The 27654-nt window shown below is 34.8% G+C and overlaps 1 protein-coding gene across 1 annotated transcript; it reads left to right on the forward strand.

Moving 5' to 3' along the window:
* Positions 1–1281: 1281 nt before the first annotated feature.
* LOC145690516 (uncharacterized) lies at positions 1282–27328 on the forward strand. Its single transcript, XM_081765471.1, has 2 exons — positions 1282–1546; positions 24048–27328. Exon 2 carries the CDS (start codon positions 24082–24084, stop codon positions 25621–25623), a length of 1542 nt encoding a protein of 513 aa, XP_081621597.1. The 5' UTR covers positions 1282–1546; positions 24048–24081; the 3' UTR covers positions 25624–27328.
* The last annotated feature ends 326 nt before the right edge of the window (positions 27329–27654 follow it).

A 27654-nucleotide genomic window follows, 5' to 3' on the forward strand; every position in this document is an offset into this window, starting at 1 on the left:
CATTTATTTTTATTACATTTTGAAATAATATGAAGAATTAGCCTACATCATATTCTATTAAAACTGATGTGGTTTGATAATCTTGTAGCTTTCGATGTCATGACAACCAAGTTAGAGTGAAAGAAAGAAGTTTTCATATTTCATAATGCTGATTCTTTTAAATGTTGTGAATAAAAGTCATTTCAAACTTCAAATAGCCTACTTCATTGCAATATATATAATAGAATTTAGAAAAATCACGTTTATTACTAATAAATCCAATTTTTGTTTGTGATTTGCTACATTTAAAAAGTATACCAACTAGTCTCACAATATCTGGCAACCAGCCCCTTACTAGGGGTCGGTTGGCATACTCTATTTTAAAAGAAAGAAAAATTTATTTCTCGAAAACAGTAAGCAACAAAACAAAAATAAAAATTGAATTTATTAGAGGAAACATTGGTCTGTCCATACGCATCCATTACATTGCAATACAGTGCACTATCTGCTTATAAAAAAAAAAAAAAAGTATGAAAATTTCGCCAACCAGCCCCGGCCTCCCCTATATTTTATGCATATCAAGGGATTGTAGAAATAATTCCTTTCTTTTTTGTCCTACTGGCCTAGTGCTTAATATAACATTTATTGAAAAGCTAAATTTCCCTACATTTTATCTCATAATTGTTAAATATCCATTTCCCCTCTTTAAAAAGTCTTTCCAAAATCTTCCTGCGCGGGAAATTTTCCTCGAACTAGCATCACTTGTGAGTGTGGCACTAGCGCCAATTAATGTATGAGTCAATTTCCATTTGAATTGTAAAGCGATGCTTTACAGCCAACTACGCAAAGATTAGACTTTATTGTCTTTTTGATGTATTTTGTCTGTCTCAGTCTGTACAATATTTTTGAAGCTATTAGGAAAAGTTTTCGTCATAACATTTTCTCAAAAAAAATATTCACATATAAAATACAAAATTCCTTTTCTAGTTTGGCGCCTCCTGCGAGCGCGTAGTTCGCAGGTGTAATTAGATATATGGTTATACAATGGTGATTTTTTCCTGCAATATTTATACCTAATAAAGGAATTTAAAGAATGTCTCCAAAGTAAAACATCACTGAGGAGGGGATGCAAGTCCAGTATCACCGCATTTTATTTCAAATTTTGCTCTGGATTTTCCTCTGGATTCATTCCGTAATGATTTGCGTCAACGCAACATAAATCCGTGATAATCGGCATAAAAGTTGGAAGGAAAAAATACTTGCACTGGTAATTCTGAATTTTTGTTTCTCACTTGTCTTCCAGTTGTATGAGAAATTTCGTTGGTCATTTGTTTGTTGTAAATTTGTTGTGGAAAGTGTTTAATTGTTTATTTTGTAATAATGAGACTTATTGGTATTTTAGAGGGGGTATTAACGAATGTAAATAAGATATAAAAACCAGTTTCATAAATGCTAGAATAAGTTAATGTGTTGTTCGTACGTATTTCTTTGCAAAGGAGTGTTATGTTTTGCTTGAGATGGAACAGATTCTGAAATAACACTACACAAGACATTTCTGTAAGATTTGGTAAGTGCGGAATATTAACATCTTGCAAGATAATAACCTGCTATCCTATTTTATGGGGCCATACTTACATTCTTAAATGTTAATTTATCTTAACAGGAAATGCACTCTCACTGCCTTAGATAGCGTTTCCTAAGGAAGAAAATGCCTAAAAGGGTGCAGATTCTCTTTAGGAGGACTGAGTATAAAGCACGAACAAACTTAAAAAATAAAAAAATAACCTGCTCGGTGGCCAGTGAAAAGCACAAATGCTATCTAACCGAGTCAGAACGGGAGAGGAGCAGAGATCCGAGCGTAGCGAGGGGGTGCGTCCGTAGGGAGCACATGGTGGGTATGCGCTTAAACTACACATGACAACACAGCTAATGTACCTTCCACTGGAATTTTCAACAATCATTTCTTTCTCTGCACCTTCTTACTACAATTTTCGGCAAAATTTTACTTTCATTAGGATAGTGACTTAATTAGTTCTTATAGGTTCAGTCACTTCCTGGAATTGCATTTATTCCAAAGTTCCTCGTCTGCCCTTTTTTATTTTATTTTTATTTTATTTTTTTTTTTTTTTGCTAAAAGCGTAATAATTGGTTTCTTTCTATACCAAAGTTTCATATTTAATACACACAGTATTGCCGAGCTAGCGTTAGCGAGTGAAGGACGGTAAGAGAACCGCAGGACACGTTGTTTTCTGTCTTCCCAGCTAAATGGGAAGGGGAACTTGTGTTTAAAACCTTGCTGCCATGTTGATTATTCTATTTACCATTACATTCAAAAGTATAACTTTCTCCACGTTTCTTTACAATTATTTGCTTATTACATTTTCTACAATTTATTTTTAGATTTATTAAGCCATTACATTTACTTTTAATGATTATCACCTTATTGCTTTACAAATTGTAATAATGTTAACTCATATCCAGGGCTGCGTGTCTGTATATCTGCAGCCATGTTTACAAAACAAATGCCCATTACATTCTCACAATCCTACCAGTAACCTTGCGCCAAGTAGTTCCCTTCGCTTGCCAAATAGTTTCATGTTTAGAACCGCTTATATATGAAAATAAACACAACTTTCGCTCTCCTTATACATTATCAAGCACACAAACAAGCAAATTATTCATTTCTTCCAGGGTTTCAAAATTTTGCTAGAAACGGACGACCAACTTTGGAACTTAACCCCCTCGAACTGTTTGTGCCTCAGTCACTTGTTGCACTGTTTGTACCTTTGGTGCGATATCCTTGGTTGTAAGATAGATTGATGGTAGTTCATATTTTTTCCACTAGGTGTCTGTCTATAGTCATATGGTAGTTTGCTACTGTGATGTCACCTGTTCTTGTACTTCTAGTCGGTGTGTGTCAGGTCTTTGCGCTTGCGAAACCGGGAAAGCGCGTAATTCAGTTTTCCGTGATATGGATAATTTAGAGGTAGCAAATGAGATTGAAAAACCTTTTAATGAATTTGATACAAAGAATTTGAACTTGTCTTTTTAAAAATAAGTTTGTGTTAAATTCGGATATTAATTCCTGTCGCTTTGCAGTATTGTGTGATTTAATAAAGTTAGAGTAAACCTGGGATGGTTGTAGTCGGAGGCTGAAGCTATTTCCGACGTATGGTAAAAGTGGGCGTTTATTGGTTTTTCTTGTTTTTAATAATAGGAAGTGTGCTCGCTTTAATAAATATGCGTCTGTGCGGAAAGGAACGTCTTTCAGCAATGTGAACTTGAGTATTCGGCAAGTGTTCTTGTTATCTTATTTTTTCGTATGTGGAATCAATAATTATGAGTGTTCTGATATGGCGAAAACTTTAAGTACTAAAACTGTCTCCGATTGGCTAACGTTTTGTCGGGAGGTCTGCTTAGAAATTTTAGTTAAAAAATCAGGTTGTTTAATAGGTGGGGCTGGTTTGCATGTAGAGGTCAATGAATCGTTGTTTGGCTGCCGTAAGTTTAATGTTGGGCGGATGAGACGTCAGCAAAGTTGGACTGTTGATGGGATTTGTAGAGAGACTGAAGATATTTTCTTGAGTGAATGTGAATGTAATTCGTGTTCTGCGGAAAGTTTATTTCATATTATTTCATCACATGTGCATCCGTAATGTATTGTAATTACTGATTGCTGGAAAGTAAATAAAATTTTTGAGTTTTACGTTCCACGGTTGTGCCGGCTAGGCTAAAGCAGACGGTGATGAGAAATGAATGAAATGGTGGAATGAAGAAATTGAGAAGAAACGGGAGAACCCCGAAGAAACCCACGCACACGGTGTTTGTCCACCACAAAGTTCATTTGGCGCTAGCTGGGATTGAACTCCATGCACCGGAGGTACACGCTCTACCACTGAGCCACCGCGGCCCCTTGATTGCTGGAAAGGATACAGCGCTTTGGATAAACAGTACTGGCAACATTTAACTGTGAATCATTCCTTAAAATTTGTAGCTCCCAATACTGGTGCCAATACTCAGAATATTGAAAAAAGTGTGTGGAAAAAAATAACTAATTTAGTTCGTGCTCAGTCAAATTCGCTGTAACGGTGTTTAACTCTAATCTGAAGAAAGAAAAAAAAAAAAAGAAAAGATTACGTTCTCTTCGCGTACTAGTGCATATAAATAATAAAATGCCTTCTATGTGTCAGTTAATTAGAAATCGAAAATGCTTCACTTAAAAGCGATTTTCCAACACTACTTTTGGATGATTTCATACATAGAAAGGAAAAAGAATTGCATTAAAAAAGAAATAAAATTTTCTCTTATGATAATTACATATGTACAAATCAGATTTTTTTTTTTTTTTTTTTTTTTGTAATACCATAGTTTGAATCAAATGAACCAAATGTTTCACTTAGAAAAAAGAAAATAGTAGAGATCTACCTCTATTTTCTCAACACTACACTTGGAAATTACACACATGAAAACGAAAAATAGCTGCATTAAAAAGATGGGAAAATTTCCGAATTCTAGCGTATCTGGTGAAATATGTGACATATAGTATGACTATCAAATGTCAAATATAGTATTTTAAGTCCTTTAATCGTAAAATTTAGTGCAAGAAAGCAAATTAACAACTGAAAATGAGATTTTAAAAAGATTCCATTTCGTTTTTTCCCATTTTTAAAATTCAGTTAACCCCTTTTAGACTCTTCCATTTTTAAAGGCAAATGTTGATCATCCGAAAACCATTTTTCATACGTCATTCTCCCGGGCATTTTGTAATCAGGGTTCACTGGGGCTCGAACTCACTATCTTGAATGAGGCACGCGCTCACCGGTCTCAATGATGCTCAAGCTACCAAGTAGGGAACCCTTTTCTGAGCGAGACTTGCGCTATATCGATTCATTAATCTCATTGGGGCTCACTGAGCCTGCTCTGTGGGAGACACTATATGGGACACTATATGGTCTTTAAACGCGAAAAAATAAAATGTCAGCTAACTATTCCCTTCACACGTGGTAATTACAATTGTGTACATTAAATTGTTTTCCTTGTTAGCTTCAACTCTTTTAAATTTCTTAATTTCTGGAGGATGGTTCATACGTTTATTCTTTTCAGAATGAAACAAGCGCATGTGAAACCATGCGCATATCTGCGTGATGTAAAAGAGAAGGGAAAATTGTGGTAAAATTGAAGAATTTCCCTCGTAAAAAATTCCTTTTTTAAAAAAAAGTTTTGTGCCTTCTGAAGCGGGCTCGGCTACAGGTATCCGAACATAATTCACCTTGAAAAATATTATGGTCCGCATGTAATACTTGTGCAAATTTTTTGCAATATCTAGAATAGGTACGAGAGAAGTATTTCTCAATCATTAATATTATTATGTAGGCGCATGAGAGGATGATTCAAATCTGTCAATCTTGTCTGACTATAGGAAATTTCTTATATAAATAGAAAAAAATATGATATATATAAAATGACTTTTCAAATACAGTACTATTCATCCAAGTATCATGGCTTATACGTCATTCTCTTCAGAGTAAAACAGGGTTTCAAATGGTAACATGTGTATGTCTTCATAACATACAAGGTAATAATAATAATAATAAATAAAAAATAAAATCCTCCAAAAATTTATTTTTGAAAATCTGTTGCTCTCTGGAATGGTCCTGGCTACAGGTACCCGAGTATAATGGACCTTAAAAATACCATGGCCTATACGTAATGCATATGCCCAGTTTCGTAACAAAATCTAGAATAGTTACGCGAGTTAAAATATTTATAAGTTCTTCTTGACAGTACAAATAAGAGACGGACCGTTTTTTTTTTTTTTTTTTTTTCTGAAAGGAGTAGTAGCAGTAGTAGGTGTAGTATCACAGGCAAATCACAATGGATCCGACAACGGTCGGTAATGAAATTCCTGTTAAAAACCGGGGATGAGTCAGCCACATCATTTCACAGAAAGTGCTTCCAGTTTATGGGAATCACACATTGGGCCGCGCTAGTATCCAGGGTTAGTTGCATTGGTTTAAAAAACCTAGACTTTTGAGATCAGGGAAGAATATTATGGCCTCCTTGTTTTTATAGTCTTCTTGGAAAACATGGCTCCACAATTAACAAGGAGTGTTATTGTTTGTCACTGGATAAGGTACGACGTGCTCTCCAAACCAAGAGACTTGACCTGCAATGTAAGGCCATCAAACTTCATCATGACAATGCCAAGCGTCACACAATCATGGTCACACAGCAGAAAATCATGAAAATGGAATGGAAAATCTTTTCTCAACCTCTCTATAGTCCGAACTTGGCTCCTTCGGATTTCTTTCTGTTTGGTCGTCTGAACGCCTACCTGCGAGTCAAAACATTCGTCAGTGACGTCGTCCTCATTTCTTGTGTAAAACAATTGTGTATAGGTCAGCCACCTGAATTTTACCAAAGTGCATTCAAGGGATGGAAAGAACGTTTGGGTGCCTTCCATCTCAATTTAGGCAGAGCATGTACCATCACTATCTCAGATATTGTTGAAACTTCTTTTAGCAACTAGACAAGTTTTTAAGAGACCCATATTTTTTGTTTTGTCGAAAACAATTTTCCCGCCAAATAATGGGCCATCAAAGACGGAGAGTACAATTTACATATGAAGTGTAGAAGACATGGAAAATGGTCAACTTCGGAGCCCCACCATTCAGCTATGGAGACAGGTAGAGTTATAATTCTTGTTGTGGTATATACATAAGGATATAAATAAACTATATTTTATTATAGTTTGGTTTGCGCATGCATATCTTTTTGTAGATAAATTAACAAATGAACGTCAGTTTGTCTGGAAAGTCGAAGTTTGCGAATTTTTTTCGAGCACTTCCGGTTCGAATTTTAAAATTCTGTTTTCAGGGTTGGTAAGACCTAGTTACCTGTTTCCTGTCCCCCCCCCAAAAAAAAAATTGTATCGCTTCTGTGTGCAACTGTTTTGTCGCAAAAAAAAATGAGAAATTGTAAAATTTTCAAAAATCGCAATTTTTGGGCGCCATTTTCTCGAAAACACCGTCTTTTAAAATGCTGAAATTTTGTGAGATGGTTCAACTTTACGTGAATAATAAACACACCAAGTACCAATGCATCATGAATTAACTACAGTTTCGAAGTTTCGTTAACTTTGATGTCACAGTTAGCAACACTGGAAACAATAAAAGTGCAATGATTTGATGATGTTTGTGGTTCACATTAATTAAATGAAGAATAAAAGGTTTTCCTGACTGTTTTTTTTTATTATTTGACCAAAAAGCTCTCTGGAATAATAAAATGAGCCTCCACGTACTCCTCCGTTTTCTCAAACCAAAGTAATCTGAGATGGAAATTGCGATTTCGAAACACACAAATTTTAAGTTTACTTAAAATGGCCATCCAATAAATTCTGATGATCTATAAAAATCCTGAACTATTACCTCAGTGATGATTTGGAATGCTCCAGGCAAAGTCTCAATTAAGTGCGATGTCATTACAGTGATCAAAAATTGACAAAAAGTTAAAAAAAACGAAACATTTTTTTACACGTTTCATCAAAGAAATTTACTGACTTTTTAAACAGAACAATCCCAACATAAGAATGGGTCACTCGGAATTTTATACTATTCGACTAAAGTGGGTCAGTCCGCAACCTGCGAGGGAAGTTTGTGTGTGTGTGTGTGTGTATTGTGCAAATTTTAAGTTAGCTGGTAATGCGTTGCAACAAATCAAAGGTGCAACTTGTATTGAAGTTGTCATGAGTGACCTATTTCTTTTAGTAGTATGATCCGTAGAAAATGACAGCTGTCTTCTTCAAGAACGTGGTGAATGTCCTGGAGTGGAAGGAATAAGTGTGGTCTTTAATTATTGATCCTGATGAAAGTGAAAGTGTTACGTATGCCATATGGGAAAACAATGATCTCGTTAAAAAAAACTGTGCCACTTTCTGTTTTCGTATCGTATATTGCTGGTTTAAGTGTAAGAATTGTAATTCATGACTACATCAAGAAAATCCAAAGAGAATTACGTGCTCCCGAAAAGCAACGTATAAAATTTCAAGATATAAATTCTATTTTACTTCATGTGAACTTCGTTGAAAACTGGACTGTTATTCTGCAAAGTGAAATTCAGAGTTATCACCGGAATATGAAACAACTGACAGTTTTGTTGTAATAAGCGACGACAAAACAGACGATTAGGCTCATGTATTCATAGCCATGAACAAGATTCTAAAAATACTCGAAGAAAAGCGAAAATGTATGTTACAGAAAAAGGTTCGAATACGTGAAAATAAGTGTCTACAATTTCCCAAACCGTGTCAGTGATTTCTGATGGTGCTGCATCCCACTTTAAAAATCGCTTTCAGATGTTCGAGATACAGACAGGTCCGATAAAGCAGTGGTATTGCAGTGAAACCGGCCATGCTAGGGTCTCTGCGATGGTATTGGCGGGAAGGGGGGGGGGTTGTAAAGAATGTGGCAACGCGGCATAACCTTAGGCAAAAACAGATACACAGTATTAAAACCGCAGAAGAATTCATGAGTATAGTGCAAGTACAACCTCTGGGTATTACTCTCGTTTTGATAGCTGGAACTGAATTCGACAACTTCCGTAAAAAAAGAAGCAAGAATGGGAAAGTATGCGACCGGTAACTGATATTCAACGAAGTCACCTTTGGCTTTCGGGAAATGGCGAAGTTTTTATGGCAGTAACGGGTCACCATAAACTAACTTCATGCTTCCCCCAAAATCGAGCTTCTGCAATTGAAAGTGTAGATTTAAGAAGTCTGCAAAAGGGAACTTTTGTTACATACATATGCGCAAAGGCGCCGATTTTTCTGTAAATGGTGGGGGGGGGGGGATTCAGATGCAGAAGATATATATATATATATATATATATATATGAGGATTTTTAAGACAAATTGCATTCAAATTATGCCAAATATTGTGTATTCATAAAGACAGTACGGGACCCACGTTAGCTTTGGGGGACCCCCCCCCCCCCAGGATCGGCGCCCTTGCATATACGTATGATAACCAGTGGTGCATAGCAGAATTATCAATAAATCATGAATTACGTAAAGTTGAAGTGCTGTTTATGCTTCCACATGGACCTTCAGCAGGGTACAGGTTTCCAGAAAAGCATAAGAGAAGTGAAAATAAGTGTTTTGTGATTATCGACAATGTGCTACGCAGTGGCGGATCCAGGACGGACTTCTGGGGGGGGGGGGAATGTAATACAGCTACTTAGAGCTATATTTAAGAGCTCCAAACTCTAGGATGGGTTTTATTTAGATATAAAATAAAAGTTTCTTCTTCTGGGAGGGCGATCGCCTCGCTGGATCCACCTCTGGACGAGTTGTGAATGTACCAACACCTATCGGAGCATCTGCACGGTTACATGCTATTAGCGAAGAAGACAGCAAGCAAGCAAACGATTGGACCACGTGAAAAAAAATCAGTGAAATTTTGTTTCCGAAGACCATTTTAAGTAAGTGAACTTAAAATTTGTGTTTTTTGTAATCGTAATTTCCATCTCAGATTACTTAGTAAAAAAAAAAAAAAAAAAAAAAAAAAAAAAAAAAAAACCGGAGGAGAAGGGGGAAAGGCTCATTTTACTATTCCAGAGGGCTTTTTGGTCAAGATAATAAAAAAACAGTCAGGAAAACCTTTTATTCTTCATTTAATTAATGTGAACCACAAACATTATCAAATCATTGCACTTTTATTGTTTTCAGTGTTGCTAACTGGGACATCAAACTAATGAAACTTCCCTACCTTCAAAAGGCTGTAGTTAAATCATGAAGCATTGGTCGAGAATGGTACTTGGTGTGTGTATTATTTATGTAAAGTTGAAACATCTGACAAAATTTCAGAATTTTAAAAGGTGGTATTTTCGAGACTAGTGTGCGTGGAGAAAAGGTGATACACACCGCAGAACCGTATATTCCAGAACCCAACCGAATAGAAGTGGAAACCGCTATAAAGAAATTAAAGAAACACAAATCTCCGGGTGTAGATGAAATTCCGGCTGAGTTAATTTTAGCTGGAGGCGAAAAATTGTGGAACAAGATACACAAACTCATTCTCCTTATCTGGAACAAGAAAGAATTGCCACAAGAGTGGAAAGAATCAATCATTGTTCCAATTCACAAGAAGGGCGACAAAACTGACTGTAATAATTATCAAGGCATTTCTCTTCTGTCAACATCCTATAAAATCCTTTCAAATATTCTGTTAGCAAGACTGACTCCATACGCAGATGAAATTATTGGAGATTATCAGTGCGGATTTAGAAGAAATCGATCAACTATTGACCAAATATTTACCATTCGCCAAATACTCGAAAAAAAGTGGGAATACAATACCCCGGTACATCAACTATTTATTGATTTTAGAAAGGCGTACGACTCAGTTAGGAGAGAGACATTATACAACGTTCTTACAGAGCTTGGAATACCGAGAAAGCTAATTAGATTAATTAAGATATGTTGAAATGAATCCCAAAGTAAAGTACGGGTAGGAAAATTTTTGTCCACGAGCTTTCACGTCGAGAATGGCCTGAAACAAGGAGATGCGTTGTCGCCATTATTATTTAATTTTGTGCTGGAATACGCTATAAGGAAAATCAAAGATAGCAACCAGGGCCTAGAGTTGAACGGTATTCACCAGGTTATGGCATATGCTGATGATATAAATTTAATAGGGGATTATAGGAGAACAATAGAAAGAAATGCAGAGATCTTTTTAAACGCTTGCAGGGACATGGGCTTAGAAGTAAATGCAGAGAAAACTAAATACATGGAAGTGAGTCGGGACCGGAATACAGCAAATTATGGATGCGTTAAAATATTAAATAATTCTTTTGATAAAGTGGATACTTTCAAATATCTAGGATCAATATTAACAGAGAAAAATCATATCCACGAAGAAATTAAATGTCGACTAAAAGCAGGGAATTCGTGTTATTATTCAGTTCAAAATCTCTTCTCGTCGCGAATTCTGTCAAGGAATTTGAAACTTAAAATATATAAAACGATAATCATGCTTGTTGTTCTGTATGGTTGCGAAACATGGTCGTTTACTCTGTGGGAAGAACATAGACTGAAAGTATAGAAGTCAGTGAAGAGCTTTTGTGAACGCGGCATTGAACCTCCGGGTTCCATAGGCCATAGAGTTAGTTAGTTAGTTAGTTAGGTATTTTCGAGAAAATAGCACCCAAAAATTGCGATATTTGAAAATTTTACGATTTCTCGATTATTATTATTATTATTATTATTATTATTATTATTATTATTATTATTATTATTATTATTATTATTATTATTATTATTATTATTATTTTGTGACAAAACAGTTGCACACAGAAGCGATACAATTTTTTTTTTTTTTTTCGGAAAGCGGGTAACTAGGTCTTACCAACCGTGAAAACAGAATTTTAAAATTGGAACCGGAAGTGCTCGAAAAAATTCGCAAACTTCGACTTTTCAGATAAACTGACGTTCATTTGTTAATTTATGTACAAAAAGATACGCATGCGCAAACCAAACTATAATAAAATAGAGTTTATTTATATCCTTATGTATATACCACAACAAGAATTATAACTCTACCTGTGAGCTCCTCCGTGGCTAAGCGGTTAGCGTACGCGCCTTTGGCGTTGGAGGCCCGGCTTCGATTCCCGGCGGGAGCTCATGTGGTTCGGATTCCACGTTAATCAGTAGGTCCACGTCTCATATAGCCTCGCTGCTGAACGGGACGTTAAACTCAAAATCAACTCTACCTGTCTCCATAGCTGAATAGTGGGGCTCCGAAGTTGACCATTTTCCATGTCTTTTATAATTCATAAATTGTACTCCCCGTCTTTGATGGCCCATTTCTTGGCGGGAAAAGTTTTTCGACAAAACAAAAAATATGGGTCTCTTAAAAACATGTCAAGTTGCTATAAAAAAAAGTTTCCACAATATCTGAGATGGTGATGGTACAATTTTACTTTTTTTTTTTTTTTGGTCTGAGTTGAAATGGAAGGCACCTTGGACGAGATGAGTCACATCAGATGGAGGCTACGTTGAGTGAGATAGTCTTGTAGCCAAATGATCAAAGTATGTTTACCTAAAATTTCAAATTTCATCATCTTATTACAACTAATAACAATATTATAACCATCTTTGCAAAAATTATTGCACGCCCTTTGTACTATCGGAGAATCAAAAACAGTGACAACACTCAGTCTTCTAATATATTACGCATTGCACTGAAATTATACCACCCAATCACCATTCGTTAATATAAATGCATGCAAATAGAAGCTAAAACAACACCTACTTCCCTTGTTTGCTTTAAAGATAATCCATATAAAGTTCCCTGGATGTAAGGAAGGGAATGGAGAGAGAAGAAGAGGTGAAATACCATAATTTTCATATCTTAACATACAGGGTGCGTTCACAAAGTTTAAAGACTGGTCTCAGAATAACAAATGTATTACACATTTTTGTACAGCGAACTAAAAGTCTTTGAAATATGACCCTTGGGCATCAACACACCGCTACCAGCATGTTTTCCATTGTTCATAGGCTCCCTGAAAGTCTTCGCGCGCATGGACAGCTGGAAATCGCTTCCCTTTCAGGTTTTTCTTGATTCGGGGGAACAAAACAAAGTCATTGGGAGCGAGGTCAGGGCTGTAGGATGGATGCGACAGTGTTGCCAAGACCTGAAAGGGAAGCGATTCCACACGATTCCAGCGGTCCACGCGGCTTCGACAAGGTCTCTTCACAGCCTTGCGCGCGATAACTTTCAGGGAGCCTATAAACAATGGAAAATACCACGCGGCAGCGGTGAGTTGATGCACAAGGGTCATATTTCAAAGTCTTTCAGTTTGCTCTACAAAAATGTGTAATTCATTTGTTATTCTGAGACCAGTCTTCAAACTTTGTGAACGCGCCCTGTATATTTTTATGAACTGTGGACCTAAAGTACCGACAAAAAGTACTGATAAACTTCCTTTTCCTTCTACTTTTGCTAAGCAAAGACAGAAATATTCCCATGCTTCCTCAAAGTGCATAGCTTCATTTCAAGCCTAAACTTGAAGGGGCGTCATCACCTTATATATTGTCGAATGTAAACAGTGCAACATGCACTTTGTTATAACATCATACTCTCTGGACATAAGAAGAACTAAAATCACTTTGAAACAAGCATACAGGTTAAAGGAATAGTTGATGATACGTGTGTGTGACAAATCGTTTGTGTCAAAAGGGGAAATATAAAGCCACTTTCTTCCACCTCTAGCTCCTGATTTGAGGACTGGCTCGTAGTTGCCTGGCATGTTTTGAGGAAAGTGAAAGAAATCTCCAGTTAGGACGGCTGCTTCTGAATCCTGAGTGTAATAGAGGATTTTATTCTTATTCTATATTACGGCATATAGAATTGCTCTACCTCATTGTCTACTTCTCCCTTTCTAGAACTTGAAATATAAGTGAATGCCAAGTGCGAAATTCGTCCCACAAAACGTGGATGGCTCTTCACGAATTCTCTTTATGCGACAAGGGAATTCCAATTTCATTTGAAATATATACAATAGAACATGAGTACTTAAGTGATATTTTAAGTAGAAATAAACTTTAAATGTAGAAATTATAAAATTTATTAAATTTATAAAATTTATTAAAACCCAATTTTACCCACTGGGGTGGGCTTTTTTTTTTTTTTTTTTTTTAAAAAAAAAAGAAGTGAGTATTTCACAACCCTGCTTACAACACTGCCTATTATCGCTTCCATGTTTAACAGTGCGTTCTTATGTGCTTACAAGTACAGATGTTATATTAGATTTTTTCATGTTTTACGCATGCTACAGGTAAGATCCACATATATTCCGATTGTTTATATGTTCAGCTTTCGTAATCGGAATTCAGATTTCTTTCGTAAATTTTATAAAACTTTGTCCCATAAAATAGGATAGCACCAATAATAGTAAGCACTATCATATAACTTGAGTGTAGAATCACTAACAGGAACATAGAAATTAGGTAATGTATAAATTTTTCCATTTAACAAATTTTCACTGTAACACTACGTTGAGAAGCGTAACCCTCGTTGTCCTAGTGACTAGCGTTGGGTTCAGTTATCGGTGGGAGAGCTTCAAATCTAATTTAAACTGTTCCCTCACTGCTGAGAAAGAGACTGGACTTACTTCAAGTGGGATATACTAAACACTCTCATCAGAATGTGCGTAAACTCGTAAGAATACGACGCCACGCTAACTTAATAAATGGAAGAGACAAAAATTTGGGGGATAGCTTTCTCTATACCGAACGGAATAGTTAAGTATATTACTGAACTCACATTACAACATTCTGAAAGGAAGGCTTTCGCCCCCCTCGGACGTGGTCAGTCCCACGTAATACAAATGATCGAAGATTATCATACCTAAACATTGCATGGTACAGATTAAGAATGTGAAGCGACTTTAAAACAATACAAGTGAAAGCTGTTAATTCACAAAGGAAAACTAGTATGTAGATGCCAAGTATGTAAGTCATCTGTGACATGCGTTCCAGAATATGGTTCATAATAGTGCAATTGTAATAGGATGCTACTTGTAGCAACCACTCGATACTGATTCGTTTGTATTTTTCTCAGTTGTCTTATGCGTGCACACCCGCTGTCGCTAACACATTCAAAAAATAGCCGTTTTTCGGCATCTAATTTGCACATATAGTATAAACCTATATGCAGTTCGATTGCCAACACCAAGAAAATAAGAGTAAAATACGTTAGAATATTTTTCCCGCGAACAAACATGACGTTGAAGTGTGTTATCAGTCTCCGCACCAGTTTCATTTGTTTCTAAAGCACGTTTACAGGAATAAAGTTTTCTCAGTCATGCGCTTATGACTTACTGCTTTTGGGTTAAAATGTGATCGTTCAGGACTGACTGAAAGTTGTTTGATGTAAGGACTATTTATGCGTGCGAATATTTGTTTCTAATGTAATTCCCCCAGCCTCAAAATTCTCTTCAAAATATACTGTTGCAAAGATAGTTTCGATGCCTTCGGCAGTGTAGACTTCATGGGTCTTAGGAAAATTAGAAAAAAGCGTCAGTGAAAAAGCAAGATTCGATTTCTTCAACATCAAAATCACCTTTATCTTCTTCTTCTTATTATTATTATTAAAAATCTTACGATGGCTAAAATTTCAGTATTTGGATAATGAAACTTATTAATAATCTTAAGTACCATGAATCGTGAAAAGATTGGTAGAATGAAGTATTAGTTTGTGGCAAGATTGGCAAACATATTTTTTATTTAAAAAAAAACAAGATTCTTTTGGTTTGAACCATATTTTTTGGTTTGAATTATTTTTTTTAAATAATTTATTTATATTCCATATGGGTAGAAATAAGTTAGTTTGGCCTTAACGTCGTTGTGCAGCAACGGGTTTACGAAGGACGGAATCTACGACATAAATAGTGTTCCTGTAAGTACTGCGTTTTTCTCGCACGTTTTACGTTATACGTTTTTATTTTCCCCGTAAAATGCTTTTGCGTTTTTTAATAATAAAGGAAATCATAGTCTTGGACATTTTAAAAAATATTTTTATACGATTTTATTTAGTCCGATATATATTTTTTTTAAAAGAAATTAAAGAACTGATTTGTCACATTGTTAACAACGTAACCCAATGATGTAGCTGAGTATTCAGAGAGAAATATAACAAGTTCCGTGTTTACCTCCTATCTAGCCGGCAGCCCAACGTTATGATTAAGAAGAATTTGATTTTAGGATTTTAGCCTTCGCCTGTCAACATAGTCTCGATCACATCACAGTTTCAATCGATCGATTGATTTATTATCAAGAATGGAAGTTTATGTGAACGTATTAAAGCAGAACTCCAAGGGCTTATGAGCTTCGATATCCTACAAGTATTTTTTTAAACATAAACAAAGGTTGAGAAATGGATTTTTCATTAAAATATAACACAAGGCAAGAAAGATTTGTGTAATATACTTAGTTAGTTGGATTCAAGTGTAGTATCTCTTTCAGCAGCGAGGTTGTAAGAAACGAGAACCTACGGCTTAACGTGGAGTTCGAGTCACATGATCTCCCACCGGAAATTGTAATATACTTTTCTTGTGTCGCAATTGTTTTTATTTATTTATTTATAAATATTGTAGATACAGATTTGTGTCTATTTTACACTGAAACAATGTAACAAGGTGTATAAGAAACAACAACAACAACAACAAAAAAAAAGTGTAACATTTACAGAGACTTTAGTTTGTTTGTAAAATGATTTTCAGAGTAAAAAACATCAATATCTGACAATAAACTATTATACAATAAAGCCAGCCTGAAGTATAAAGAACGCTGTATAATTGATAATCTGGGTGTTACCATATATTAGTAACGTATGGCTGCGAATAAGACGAGAAGGTACACTAAAATTAAGAACAGAAACCAAACAGAAATTCGGAGCCAATTTTTCCTTTGGTAATTTTATGGAGAAGCAGCAAGTTTACCATTTTGCGTCGAGTAGGTGGAGGCTGTATATTAAGTTTGTTTAGGAGCTGTATTTTATTAACCCTTTCGGACCCAGGTGGCCAAAGTGGCACACACGGGTGTGTCACTTTTTTAATCCGCTCCTGTCTGGACACTAATTAAGATATCGGGATAATTTTTTTGGCCAAATATGGTTGGACCAAAGTTTGTTATATTAGTTTCTTTTTATTCTGGGTGTAGAATTTCCTTCTCAAATTTCAAGCCAAAGTAAAAACTTCGAGAATTTTCGAATTTCAAATTTTCTTTTTTCCCTGTAGCTTCCTTCGTTGTAGCGAGATCTCCTTAAGACTTGTCAGGTAGATACCAGGGATGGATATCAATTGTTGACATCAATTGGACCGGACCGCGCCCAGTGTTGCCAACTAGGGAAATTGAAACTTCCCTAAATGTGGGCAAAAATTCGAAATTTTTGTTTATAAATCCGTACCTGTACGTCCGAGCGCAAGTCAACTTACACCAGTCGAACATTGGTCCATACTGAACAAAAGCGGATATAGCTAATTACAATAGGGTAATTAGGGGACGCACGAAAAATTCGTATTTAGGTTCTAACTCTTGATTTTTCTAGTTTTTCCCTAATTTTCTGTTTACCATAATCTATTTTTTGTAATTAGAAGCTTTGTTTCTTAAATATCGCCATGATACTTGTAGGATATATTAGTGGTGTACCAATATTTATTTTAAGGTAGTTTGCGTCTATCTGGTAGCAGTGTTCTCAGCCACAGAACGTTTTAATTCCCTATTTTATTTTGAAAATTTTGAAATATACCTTTTCCTCTCTTGGTTACATTTTCCTGTTGTTGACAACATGGGAACAAATGTATTAGTATCTGAAAGCGTCCTCTTTGACCTACACAACGCACCATACAAAGTCTCATTTGGATAATTAAAGGAAGTACAGTTGAGGTTTACAGTAGACCTTGTTCTCTAAGTGGATAGATAATTATTATTTTTTATGGGTAGAATGAGATTTTTTTAAAATGACGTGCTTACTTTTATTAGATATCGTAACGATACTTGTAGGATATATTAATGGGATACAAAAATTTATTTTAAGATAGTTTGTGTCTGTCTGGTGACAGTGTTTCCAGCTACAGAAAACTTTTAGGTGAAAATTTCGAAATATTTCCATTTTTCCCCTTAATTATTTCCCTCTCGCTGGCTACAATGGAACAAACGTACCAGTATCTAAAAGCCTCCTCTTTGGCCTACCGAACGCACCATGAAAAGTCTCAATAGGATAATTAGGGAAGCTGTAGCCCCGGCATATCTGTTGATTTTTGCTTCTGAGACATAAAAAGAGTCAAAATTTAATGTTATGATGAAAGAGAATTTTTTCTCTTTCTCTCTCTGTGTTAGCCAGCGACTTAAGGTTTTCACTGTATCTTGTCAATACACCAAAGAATTTTTTAGGTGACTTGGACCTAAACACACAGGCAACAGTGGTGCCAGCTACAAAAAATCTTGAAATTCGGTTAGGGATTTTTTTTTTTTTTTTTTTGTAAATTTTCATCTCTACATTTCCCTCAATTATTTTCCTCCCGTTGACAACACTGCAATGTAACTTACACCAAAAGATAGTCACACCCCTCTTCTAAAAAGCAAGGCGTTAATCATATCAATCTGCTAAATAGTTTTTGAGCAGTAAGTCACTAACTGAAAATGTAGGAAAACACCAAAAATGATCTGGGTCCGAAAGGGTTAAGCCTACGCACTGAAGGAATTCTTTGTTTGACAATGGCGGGAAAATAGTTAAGAACAGAATCAAAACGGAATAAGTGTAAAGTACAGACCATTTTAATGAAAATGACCCCATTTTCAATCAAAATTATTAGCATGTAAAACCATTTATTTTGTTATATGTAAGTTCTCAATATCACATTTCTACTCCCCCCCCCCCCTAAAGATAGTAAGGTCGTTCTTTTTCTCTTTGAAAGATTTGGTAACAGTAAGCTTATAGTGGAATCCAAACCACTACTCTGATTGCACCCAAGAGAAATTGTCCTTTATCTGGACTCGAAGGTGAGATCCCTTGGTTACAAAATGGATGAGTCTATTGACTCGTCCACGGAGGACAACCGATATAAATACGTTGTACTGATCTTTCTTACTTGTTAATATTTTAAGAGTAGACAAAAAGACACACAACTGTACACGTGAAATCACTGCACAGTTACACACATTATTAAAAGAAATGGAGAATTTCAAAATACTACAGAGTGTAGAGGATCTGATTTTGTCCAAGTTAGTGCTCTGAATCAGAAATACAGCTACTTAATTCAATTTGCGTATCAATAAAAGGAGTGAATAAAGATATGAATCATTTGAGTTCACTCTAACTCTGAATCATTCGTACATACACATATGCAGAAAATACTTTAGATTTCAATAAATCACGTTCATGTTTCCTGGATTGTTAATGTATGAAAGAAGATCATTAAGATGATTTGTGATATAAGGAAACATTACCATGATGTTCACATGAATTATGGTATTGTTGCTTTTATTTATTTATTTTAACAAAAGAGACACTGACCAAAGCTTAAAACTTTACTTTATTTTAAATTATAATTTGTAACTGTTTCGATCGTGTCTGAAGAAGGATATGCTAGATATCCGAAACAGTTACAAATTATAATTTAAAATAAAGTAAAGTTTTAAGCTTTGGTCAGTGTCTCTTTTGTTAAAACAATTAATCCAAAGCCATGAATAGTCTTATTATTTATTTTGTTTATACCATTTTTTTCTTTATCAACATCTGGTTTGTGGATATTTGCGACAAGCCCATAGACCAGCGTTTCCCAACCGGTATGCCGCGAATGTGTCGCGAGGAAATGAAAAAATTATTAATTATATAGGAACCTAATTGCAAGACAGGAAATATGTGTATTTAAATTTCACATTACTATGAACCTCTACAATGAAAAAATACTGTAATTGTAATATATTATTGTACATACATTACTACTACATAGATTGTATTTCGAAAACAGAATTTTATTAAACTTTAAAATTGTGACGTATATTAACCATGTTAATAAATTATAAGTTTCACACTGTGTTACTTATCTGTTCATTTTTAATGTTGAAAAAAGTATTAATTATCATTGTTATGACCATTATTGTTTATTGTTACAGATTATTTCGTAACTTGAAATTTTAAAATCTCATTCTATCCTTTCGACAAAGCAAACACTCATACAAATTACCGCAATTCTGTTTTAAAAGTACAAGAGATTTGTTTATTCGTTCGTAATTTAGTGATCTTCCTTGTGAAAGGTTGGATACATTCTTCGAAAAAGAAAGTGTATTTTTTAAAAGACTGAGTTCTATATTTCATTGGAATTGTTTTCTATTTTTTTAATTTGAATGAAAAGTAAGTATAATGATTTACGATGGAGGAAAACCAGTGATCGAGCTTTATTCTGTGTGAGAAGGAGGTCAGTAATGAAAGAAAACAAATACGACGGGATTTTCTATTTACAAATAATAATAATAATACCAATGAGTGTGCCGCGCGCGAGAATTCAAGTTAGACCCGTAGTGTGCCGCAAGTTGAAAAAGGTTGGGAAACGCTGCCATAGACAGTAGAAAATATATTGAATACATCACGTTACTTACAAGACGAAGATTGGAATATCAAGAGAGGTTTCATAATAGTAATTTTTTCAAGATGTTTATTATTTTTTAAAAAGGAAAAAAAAGGAGAAAATAGCTTTTGTTGCTGATAATATCGAGCTATTTGTACATATTTTTATTACTAGAAGAAATGTTTTCGTTTTAATACTTCTGTACCTCAACAATCGATCCCGTGGAAGTGACCAATTTGCTGTTGATATTTTAAGAAATAGCCACTGAGGAAGATGAGAGTTCCCATTGAAAATTTCGTCAATTACTATATGACGGTCGTATACCAAGATTAGTCTAACGCGTAGATTATGATTGTGCGTCAGTTTATTTCCGTATGTTGTTAACAACATATTTCCATTAATTGAAAAAAGTTCCAAATGATTATCATAACACAAATTGTATTTTGTGTATGCTGATTCATAATGAATCTATTAGGTGTAACGGATCATACGGTTCAAATACGTCAAGTGGTCCTGAGCTTGAATTCAAGGAAACTCCAGCTAAATGGAGAGGCCAACGAAAGCACCTTTCGGCGTGTCGAATACATCGGGTAACAGCCGTGAGGATTGGTATCTGGTTAACCGAAAATTCCGGACACTAATGGTCACATCGTAGTTTTCGACAAAGTACTTCCCATGTTTCATTTGCTATTTCCTTCATTACATTTTGTCTACAAAGCATAATTATTGGATTAACAGCCACTGATTGTTTAATGTTCCTCAGGAATAGGGAGGATAGAAAATATCAAAAGTTGTCCAATTAAATAGCACTAGGTGTCAAAAGTTGTGTATTGACTAGTATAACATTCGTGATTTTTTTTTCACAATTTTTGTATTTCATCTTCATTCCCCACAAGGGCTTCAAAATTTTGCAATTTTTATGAAAATTTGAATTTTTTTTGAAAATATTGATTTTTTTTAAAGCTACCCAATCGAACTAGGTGTCAAAAGTTTTGTATTGGCTAGTATTACATTCGTGAATTTTCTTCATAATTTTTGTACTTCATCTTCATTCCCTACAAGGGCCTCAAAATTTTGCAATTTTTATGAAAATTTGAATTTTTTAAAAATATTATTTTTTTTTAAAGCTGCCCAATGAAATCGAACTAGATGACAAAAGTTGCATTACTATATTGACTACACCATTCATTATTTTAAAAATAATTTGCATTCCCCGCAAGAGTCTGAAATTAGCAGTTTTCAGTTTTTTAGCAGTTTTTTGAAATTCAACTTAAAATATTAAAATCCGCCAAATCACTTCACACTTGATTAAGAAAGATTTGTGTTCGCCACCATAACACCTATGGTTTTGAAATAATTTTTGTGCTTTATCTTATTACCTGCAGAGGCCTTAATTTTTTTGGAATTTATACAATAAATCTCAAAATTCATTAAAGACACTGACAATTTTCAAGAATTGTCAATAATATCCTATTAGATTTTAAGCCTTATGCATGACCAGCATAATTTCGATGATTTTTAAAAATATTTTTCCTTCATCGTCATTACCTTCAACAAGTTTTAAAGTGCAGTTTTATAGTAATATCTAAAAACACATTGAGCATAATATTAAGATACTTTATGTAAATTTAATAATTTTGCATTGAAATTATTTTTGATATGCACCTCTGCTGATTACCAGAAACATCCAGAACACAGCACGAGGAGGTGGCTGCATATAGATTTCCGCCCTTCCTCCCATCCCATCCACCCTACTTTTGGAAATTATCTCTTTAACTCGTTGGGTTTCGAATGTGGGCACAATTGGAATATCCAAAAGTCTTGCTCTAATAAATTCATCTCGAGCTAAGACACCACACATTTTAGACGAAGCTTCGGTAACAGTTTTAATGCATCTCGCTTGGGTATGATACGGCAAGTGGAAAACAGGCAGAAGGACAGATGAACCTTCTGTTACACATGTCTATAGATCCTTCTCCGACAAATGTCTCATGAGGAGTGGCTCAGTTACTTCGTACTCCTGCCAGTTGATTAGGTCAATGTAATCATGAGCAAGAAAGTGTATTGCTGGAATATTGAACTTGCCTACAGGATGTGTTTGGTTTGAGCTTTTGACCTTGCGTCAAGGATTCTACGCATAACGAGTTCTCGAATATGCTTTCGATAATGGCGAGCATAGATACCAATAAATTCTCCGGATGCGCGAAGAAACCATTGGCTGAATTGTCCTATCTACAGTGAGCCTCAGTTCATTGTTTAAGTACCGTGAAAAGGCTATAATACGATATAAGTTCACAGGAACATCTTTGATAGTAGGGTTACGTTTAATGTAAAATCGCATCAGAGCATACACTTTCATGATGATTGTAAGAAGCTCTTTCAAGTTCGAAGATGGGTCAGTAGTGCTTATGTACACTCTTAAGCACTACGTTAGTAGTAGTGATCCATCTTGCATGAGATACTTTTCCAGGACTTGGTGAACACTCGCCATCAGAGATTGCTTTGCAAATATCCCACATATATCTTTGGTCTATGCTACGGTTTTTGACGTCTTTTTCTTCCATGGCCGGGAAAGTTCCTTCATTCGCTTGAAAATTAACGATTGGTAAATCCTTACAATTGGCTAAATTTTTTCCTATAGTTCCGAGAATTTTTGAGGACCCACTGTTGCGCCATCTAATTGCTGTAGAATATGCCTTAGAATATACCATAAAAACTCCAAAATTTCAGGCCCTTGCGGAGATTGAAGATGCAAATTATTTTTAAAATCATGAATGGTGTAGCCAATATAGTAATTATGCAACTTTTGTCACCTAGTTCGATTTCATTAGGCAGCTTTTTTTTTTAAAAAAAAACAATATTTTTTAAGAAATTCAAATTTTCATAAAAATTGCAAAATTTTAAGGCTATTGCGGGGAATGAAGATGAAGTACAAAAATTATGAAAAAATACACGAATATTACACTAGTCAATATAAAACTTTTTGACACCTAGTTCGATTTCATTGGGCAGCTTTAAAAAAATTCAATATTTTCAAAAAATTCAAATATTCATAAAAATTGCAAAATTTTGAGGCCCTTGCGGGGAATGAGGATAACGTAGAAAAATTATGAAAAAATACACGAATATTACACTAGTCAATACACAACTTTTGACACCTAGTGCTATTTAATTGGACAACTTTTGATTTTTTCGATCCATCCTACTCAGGAATCCTAATTGTATAATTACTTTATGATTTCATCAGCTTGTCCTGTTCCATCAACTGTTAGACAGGAATCGAAGAATGTAGGTTCCATTCAAGACGTTCGGATTTATTTATTTATTTTTTTTTTAAAAATCTGTGCTGATCACACACACACAATAGGTAAAATCTTTGGAGATAACAGTTACATATAAATAAAATAATTATGTATAACGGTTACCTCCAGATTTTGAGCTAATGTGTATGTAGGTGATCTACAACAGTGGAGAAAGTAATTGCTGATGTTAGTAGTTTCTTTGGAAAGGCCTAAGTTAAATAACGTGTACTAGTCTTCGTGAAGCCTACGTTGTTCAGTTAGAGTCTGGCAGTCAATGGTAGCAAGATTGGATACCGAATTTATACTTTAAAAAATCGATCATCCAATTAGATTTCCAGTGTACATATGAAAAAATGGATCTTTGTTCAAGTGTAATAGTTGTTGGACGTTAAACTCACGCTATCATTTTGAAGAGTTTTCAGGTAATTTCTGTGCTCTTATACCAAGCCTATATATTGGTATGTTTTTGAAGTTGTTTCTTGTAGTTGTGACTACGTAAGATTTTGCAAAACAGTATTCCCGTACTCGAACAAGAGGATTTTCATTACTACTAAACATAATGAAGGTGCTAGTACTATGTTCACATTATGCTTAGTATTTACTGTAATTTTTGTTTTTATTGTTCATTTTCAGGTGATGCTACCAAGTGAAAGGCCTAATTTTCTCAATGCCTCCTCATAAGTTACCGAAGTCATTGTTTTCCCTCACACTTCACCTGACAGAAGCCTTAGTGGATTTGGCATGTGAGAATATTGAATTGTGGTATGGAACCTATGATAAGGAAGAATGCCAATGCCAGGTCAAATTACTACAGGACTACTTGCTTACCAACATTCCAGGTATTGTTATGGACGAGTTGTGTGAGGAAAGAAAAGAAAGTGCAGTTCGTATAATGAGTTTTCGTGATGTGCGAATAAAGCTTGCAGTGTACATGCATCAAAATATGAGAAAGTTTTCAGTTGATTCTGCTACATATGAGTGTAAACTACCATTAGAAGACACGTTTTGGACAACACAATTAGCAAAGCTCCATCGTATTGTGGTACTTGATCTGCATCTTATTTGTACAGATGAAATATTGGAAGTAGTAGGGAAAAACTGTCTAAAACTTGAAGAAATAAATATTGTCTCACGGCTGGAGCAAGATATTTCTGGTCGTGGTGGATGTGGTATGTTCAATGCTTTAAAATTAAGGTTTTTTGTGTCGGATAAAGGATTAGGGTACCTAGCAAATTGTAAGTGTTTAAGAAAATTGACCACAAACAAGATTTTGCGGAGCCAGGTTGGAGGTCGGATGATGACTGATAATGGTATCAGAATGTTAGTGAAATCCCTTCCGAATCTTGAGTATATCAGCTATGGTGATATGGGTTCAGTAATAGCTCATGATATGGATGATATAGAAAAGCTTAACCTAACGTTCCTGAGTGATCTTCACCCAAAACCTAACCACATAATATCTGCTTCAAGGCTGTGTCCTAATCTACAACACTTGAGTTTGTGTATGCCTATGCGCGAGGAGGAAGAAGAAGCTGAAAGTGCCACGTATGTACTGCAAACACTGGTGGAGTGTGATTTGAAGTTGTCCGTGTTAGAGCTTCAACACTTTCCCTTTAATGATACATTGGTTCAGTTTCTTGAGAGGAAGGGTAGATTCCTTTCAAGCCTATTGTTACATTCAACCAATCCGATAAATTCGTCCCACATCCTTCTCATTGGAGATTTGTGTCCTGGTATTAAAAATCTTCACCTGAAAGAAGTTGGCCCAGAAACTGACAAGAAAACCTTCAGAGGAATTGATTACGAGCTACCTTCAACAACGAGATGTCCTGTATTTGCGAAACTGCAGTGTTTGTATTTGTCAGGTCGTAGTTGGTATCCTGAAGTAGTGTTGCCCTTATGCATTAGTAATGCGAAGGATCTTTCGACATTAAGTTTATTGAACCTGAGTCAGCAGACGCCTTTAGATGATGCCGTGGCTCTAGTATTAAAAGAAAATCCATTAAAGGAACTGAAATCGTTATTTTTGTTTTGTGGGTGTCTTTTGTCGATTGCTATCATTAGGCATTTCTTTGAAAACTGTCCTAAACTTACACAATTAACGTTTTGGGAACACTCGGGCCTTCAGACGGAGGATGTGAAGTTATTGCATGAGGAAATTGCGCGAAACAACTTGGATATTAAAATCTGTTCGCTGGAAGTTGATTAACAGATTGATTGGCAGAGCCATCTTTTCTTGTAACATTTCTGGAAGTTGTGACTCAGAATATTTTTCATTGTTTATTTTATAAGTATACATTATGAATTACCTTGTATTATGTATTAACAATATGGCGAAATCACAGGCTGTAGTTCCATTATCATTTTTCATCATCGGAGAGTGCAAGATATATGAAATTAAATTACTAACAATAGGTTGTTGACCACAATATTGTAATACGGTACTATTTTTCTTAAACTGTAATACTTATTTCATATTATATTCATATATGAACATTTATGTTCCATAGTTGTAACTACAGTTTCCATACTGATTACGTATATGGCATGTTTAAACATAGTTACTTTTTTTTTAATAAGCCTTATTTCTGTCTCATCATTTCTTTCTTTAAGGTAAATTTTATTTAATTATAAAATATTAATGTTATATGTTTCCTAGTTGAGTACGTATCTTATGTATAGTCTACATTCTAACTTAAATCGTAATGTGTGAATAAGTATATATATACATATATCGTGTTTTACTAATGTAATTAAAAGCAATAGTTACGTGGACATTTGGCCAGAAATTGCTTTACTTCCAACCGACATCACAAATTTCAAAGAGATTCATTTAAGAATTTAGAAGAAAATATATCTTCCAAAATGTACGATCAGCGTGTTATATATAATGTTTTTACTCTTAATAGTAAAAGACCAGAAAATTGAGATATAAAGGTTAATTCTAATTCTGACTGCACTGAATAAAAGTATTTCCATGTATAATTATTATCTTACTATAGTCAAAATACCTGTAAGATATGTTAATACGTAATCAAGAAACAAGGTTTCCATGTGGTAACGTCCTATTAAATTCAAAACTGTAAGCACATCTATTAAGATTTATTATGACATTCCGTTTTATGTGGTTTTTCAGTGTTATTATTCAGTATTAGTGCCTCGGAATCATATATTCATTCCAGCTAAGCGTTTCAGGTACAGATTTATCTTTATGTGTAATTATAAGTATGTATGACGGAATAATACTCCGTGCCAATTTCTTGCATGAAGTATCCGTTACTTATTATTTAATATTAATACAGATCATCTGTTGACTCTGCCAATAATTTTATACCTGATAGTGATCGTTTTCCGCTTTCCTTTCAGCAATCGAACGAAGCAATAGCGAATTGCTGTGCATTATTATACATGCATCTTGACCGAAAATGTATATAAATATGTACAGTGTTATCCTCGATTGTGGTCATCTATTTTCAGGGAAAAGAAGAGAACTTAAACTCGATTGTGCATTCCAAAATCTGACTATGTATTTTGTGTACCATCAACCACTGTCTTTTAAGCTCTCACTATTCACATTCATGTGCAAGTACTTAAGCATGTGTTTGACACGTATTTTCCAAACTGACGATAGTTTATTGTTTCTAAAAGAAAGTGTGTGAACGGATTTTTTGCAAGATTGTATGTAGTGAATATTTCCTTGGCAACAGTTATCTTAATCTACAAAGTTGTTATAACGTAAATACATAAACTGTGTATCCCTCTGGCATGGGTAGTTGTGAAATATAAATTCAGAACTTGATCGAGTACTAAATTGCACCTTACCTTAGTGTTTTTTCTTTCTTCCCAAAGCGTTTCTGAGAAAATTGGATTTGATTAATTTTCAGAAAAATAAAGTTCTACAGAATACTGCTAAATACGTTTATTTGCTCGCAACCTGGCCATTTTAAGTACTTAAGTAATGTAAGAAGGATGACTTGTGGTTGATCTTTTAACAAAGAATGCGTCATCACGTGGATTTTACAAATTGATTATCAAACATAGAAGAAAGCTAGTATGGGGAAGAGTTGTGAACTGATAATTTGGATGTAATTTTAGCTGCAGTTCGTTAGCTATGGCATACACAATTAATATTAAGCTCTTGGTACTTTTTTTTTTTTCTTTCTTTTTTTTAAAAATTTGGTTGTGAATGTGAGATGTGGATCTTCGGTTTAGTGAAGTCCAAACTACAATAAATTTAAAA

The sequence above is a fragment of the Thermobia domestica genome, chromosome 7 (assembly GCF_964235325.1).
Source record: "Thermobia domestica chromosome 7, izTheDome1.hap1.1, whole genome shotgun sequence".
Taxonomy (NCBI): Eukaryota; Metazoa; Arthropoda; class Insecta; order Zygentoma; family Lepismatidae; genus Thermobia; species Thermobia domestica.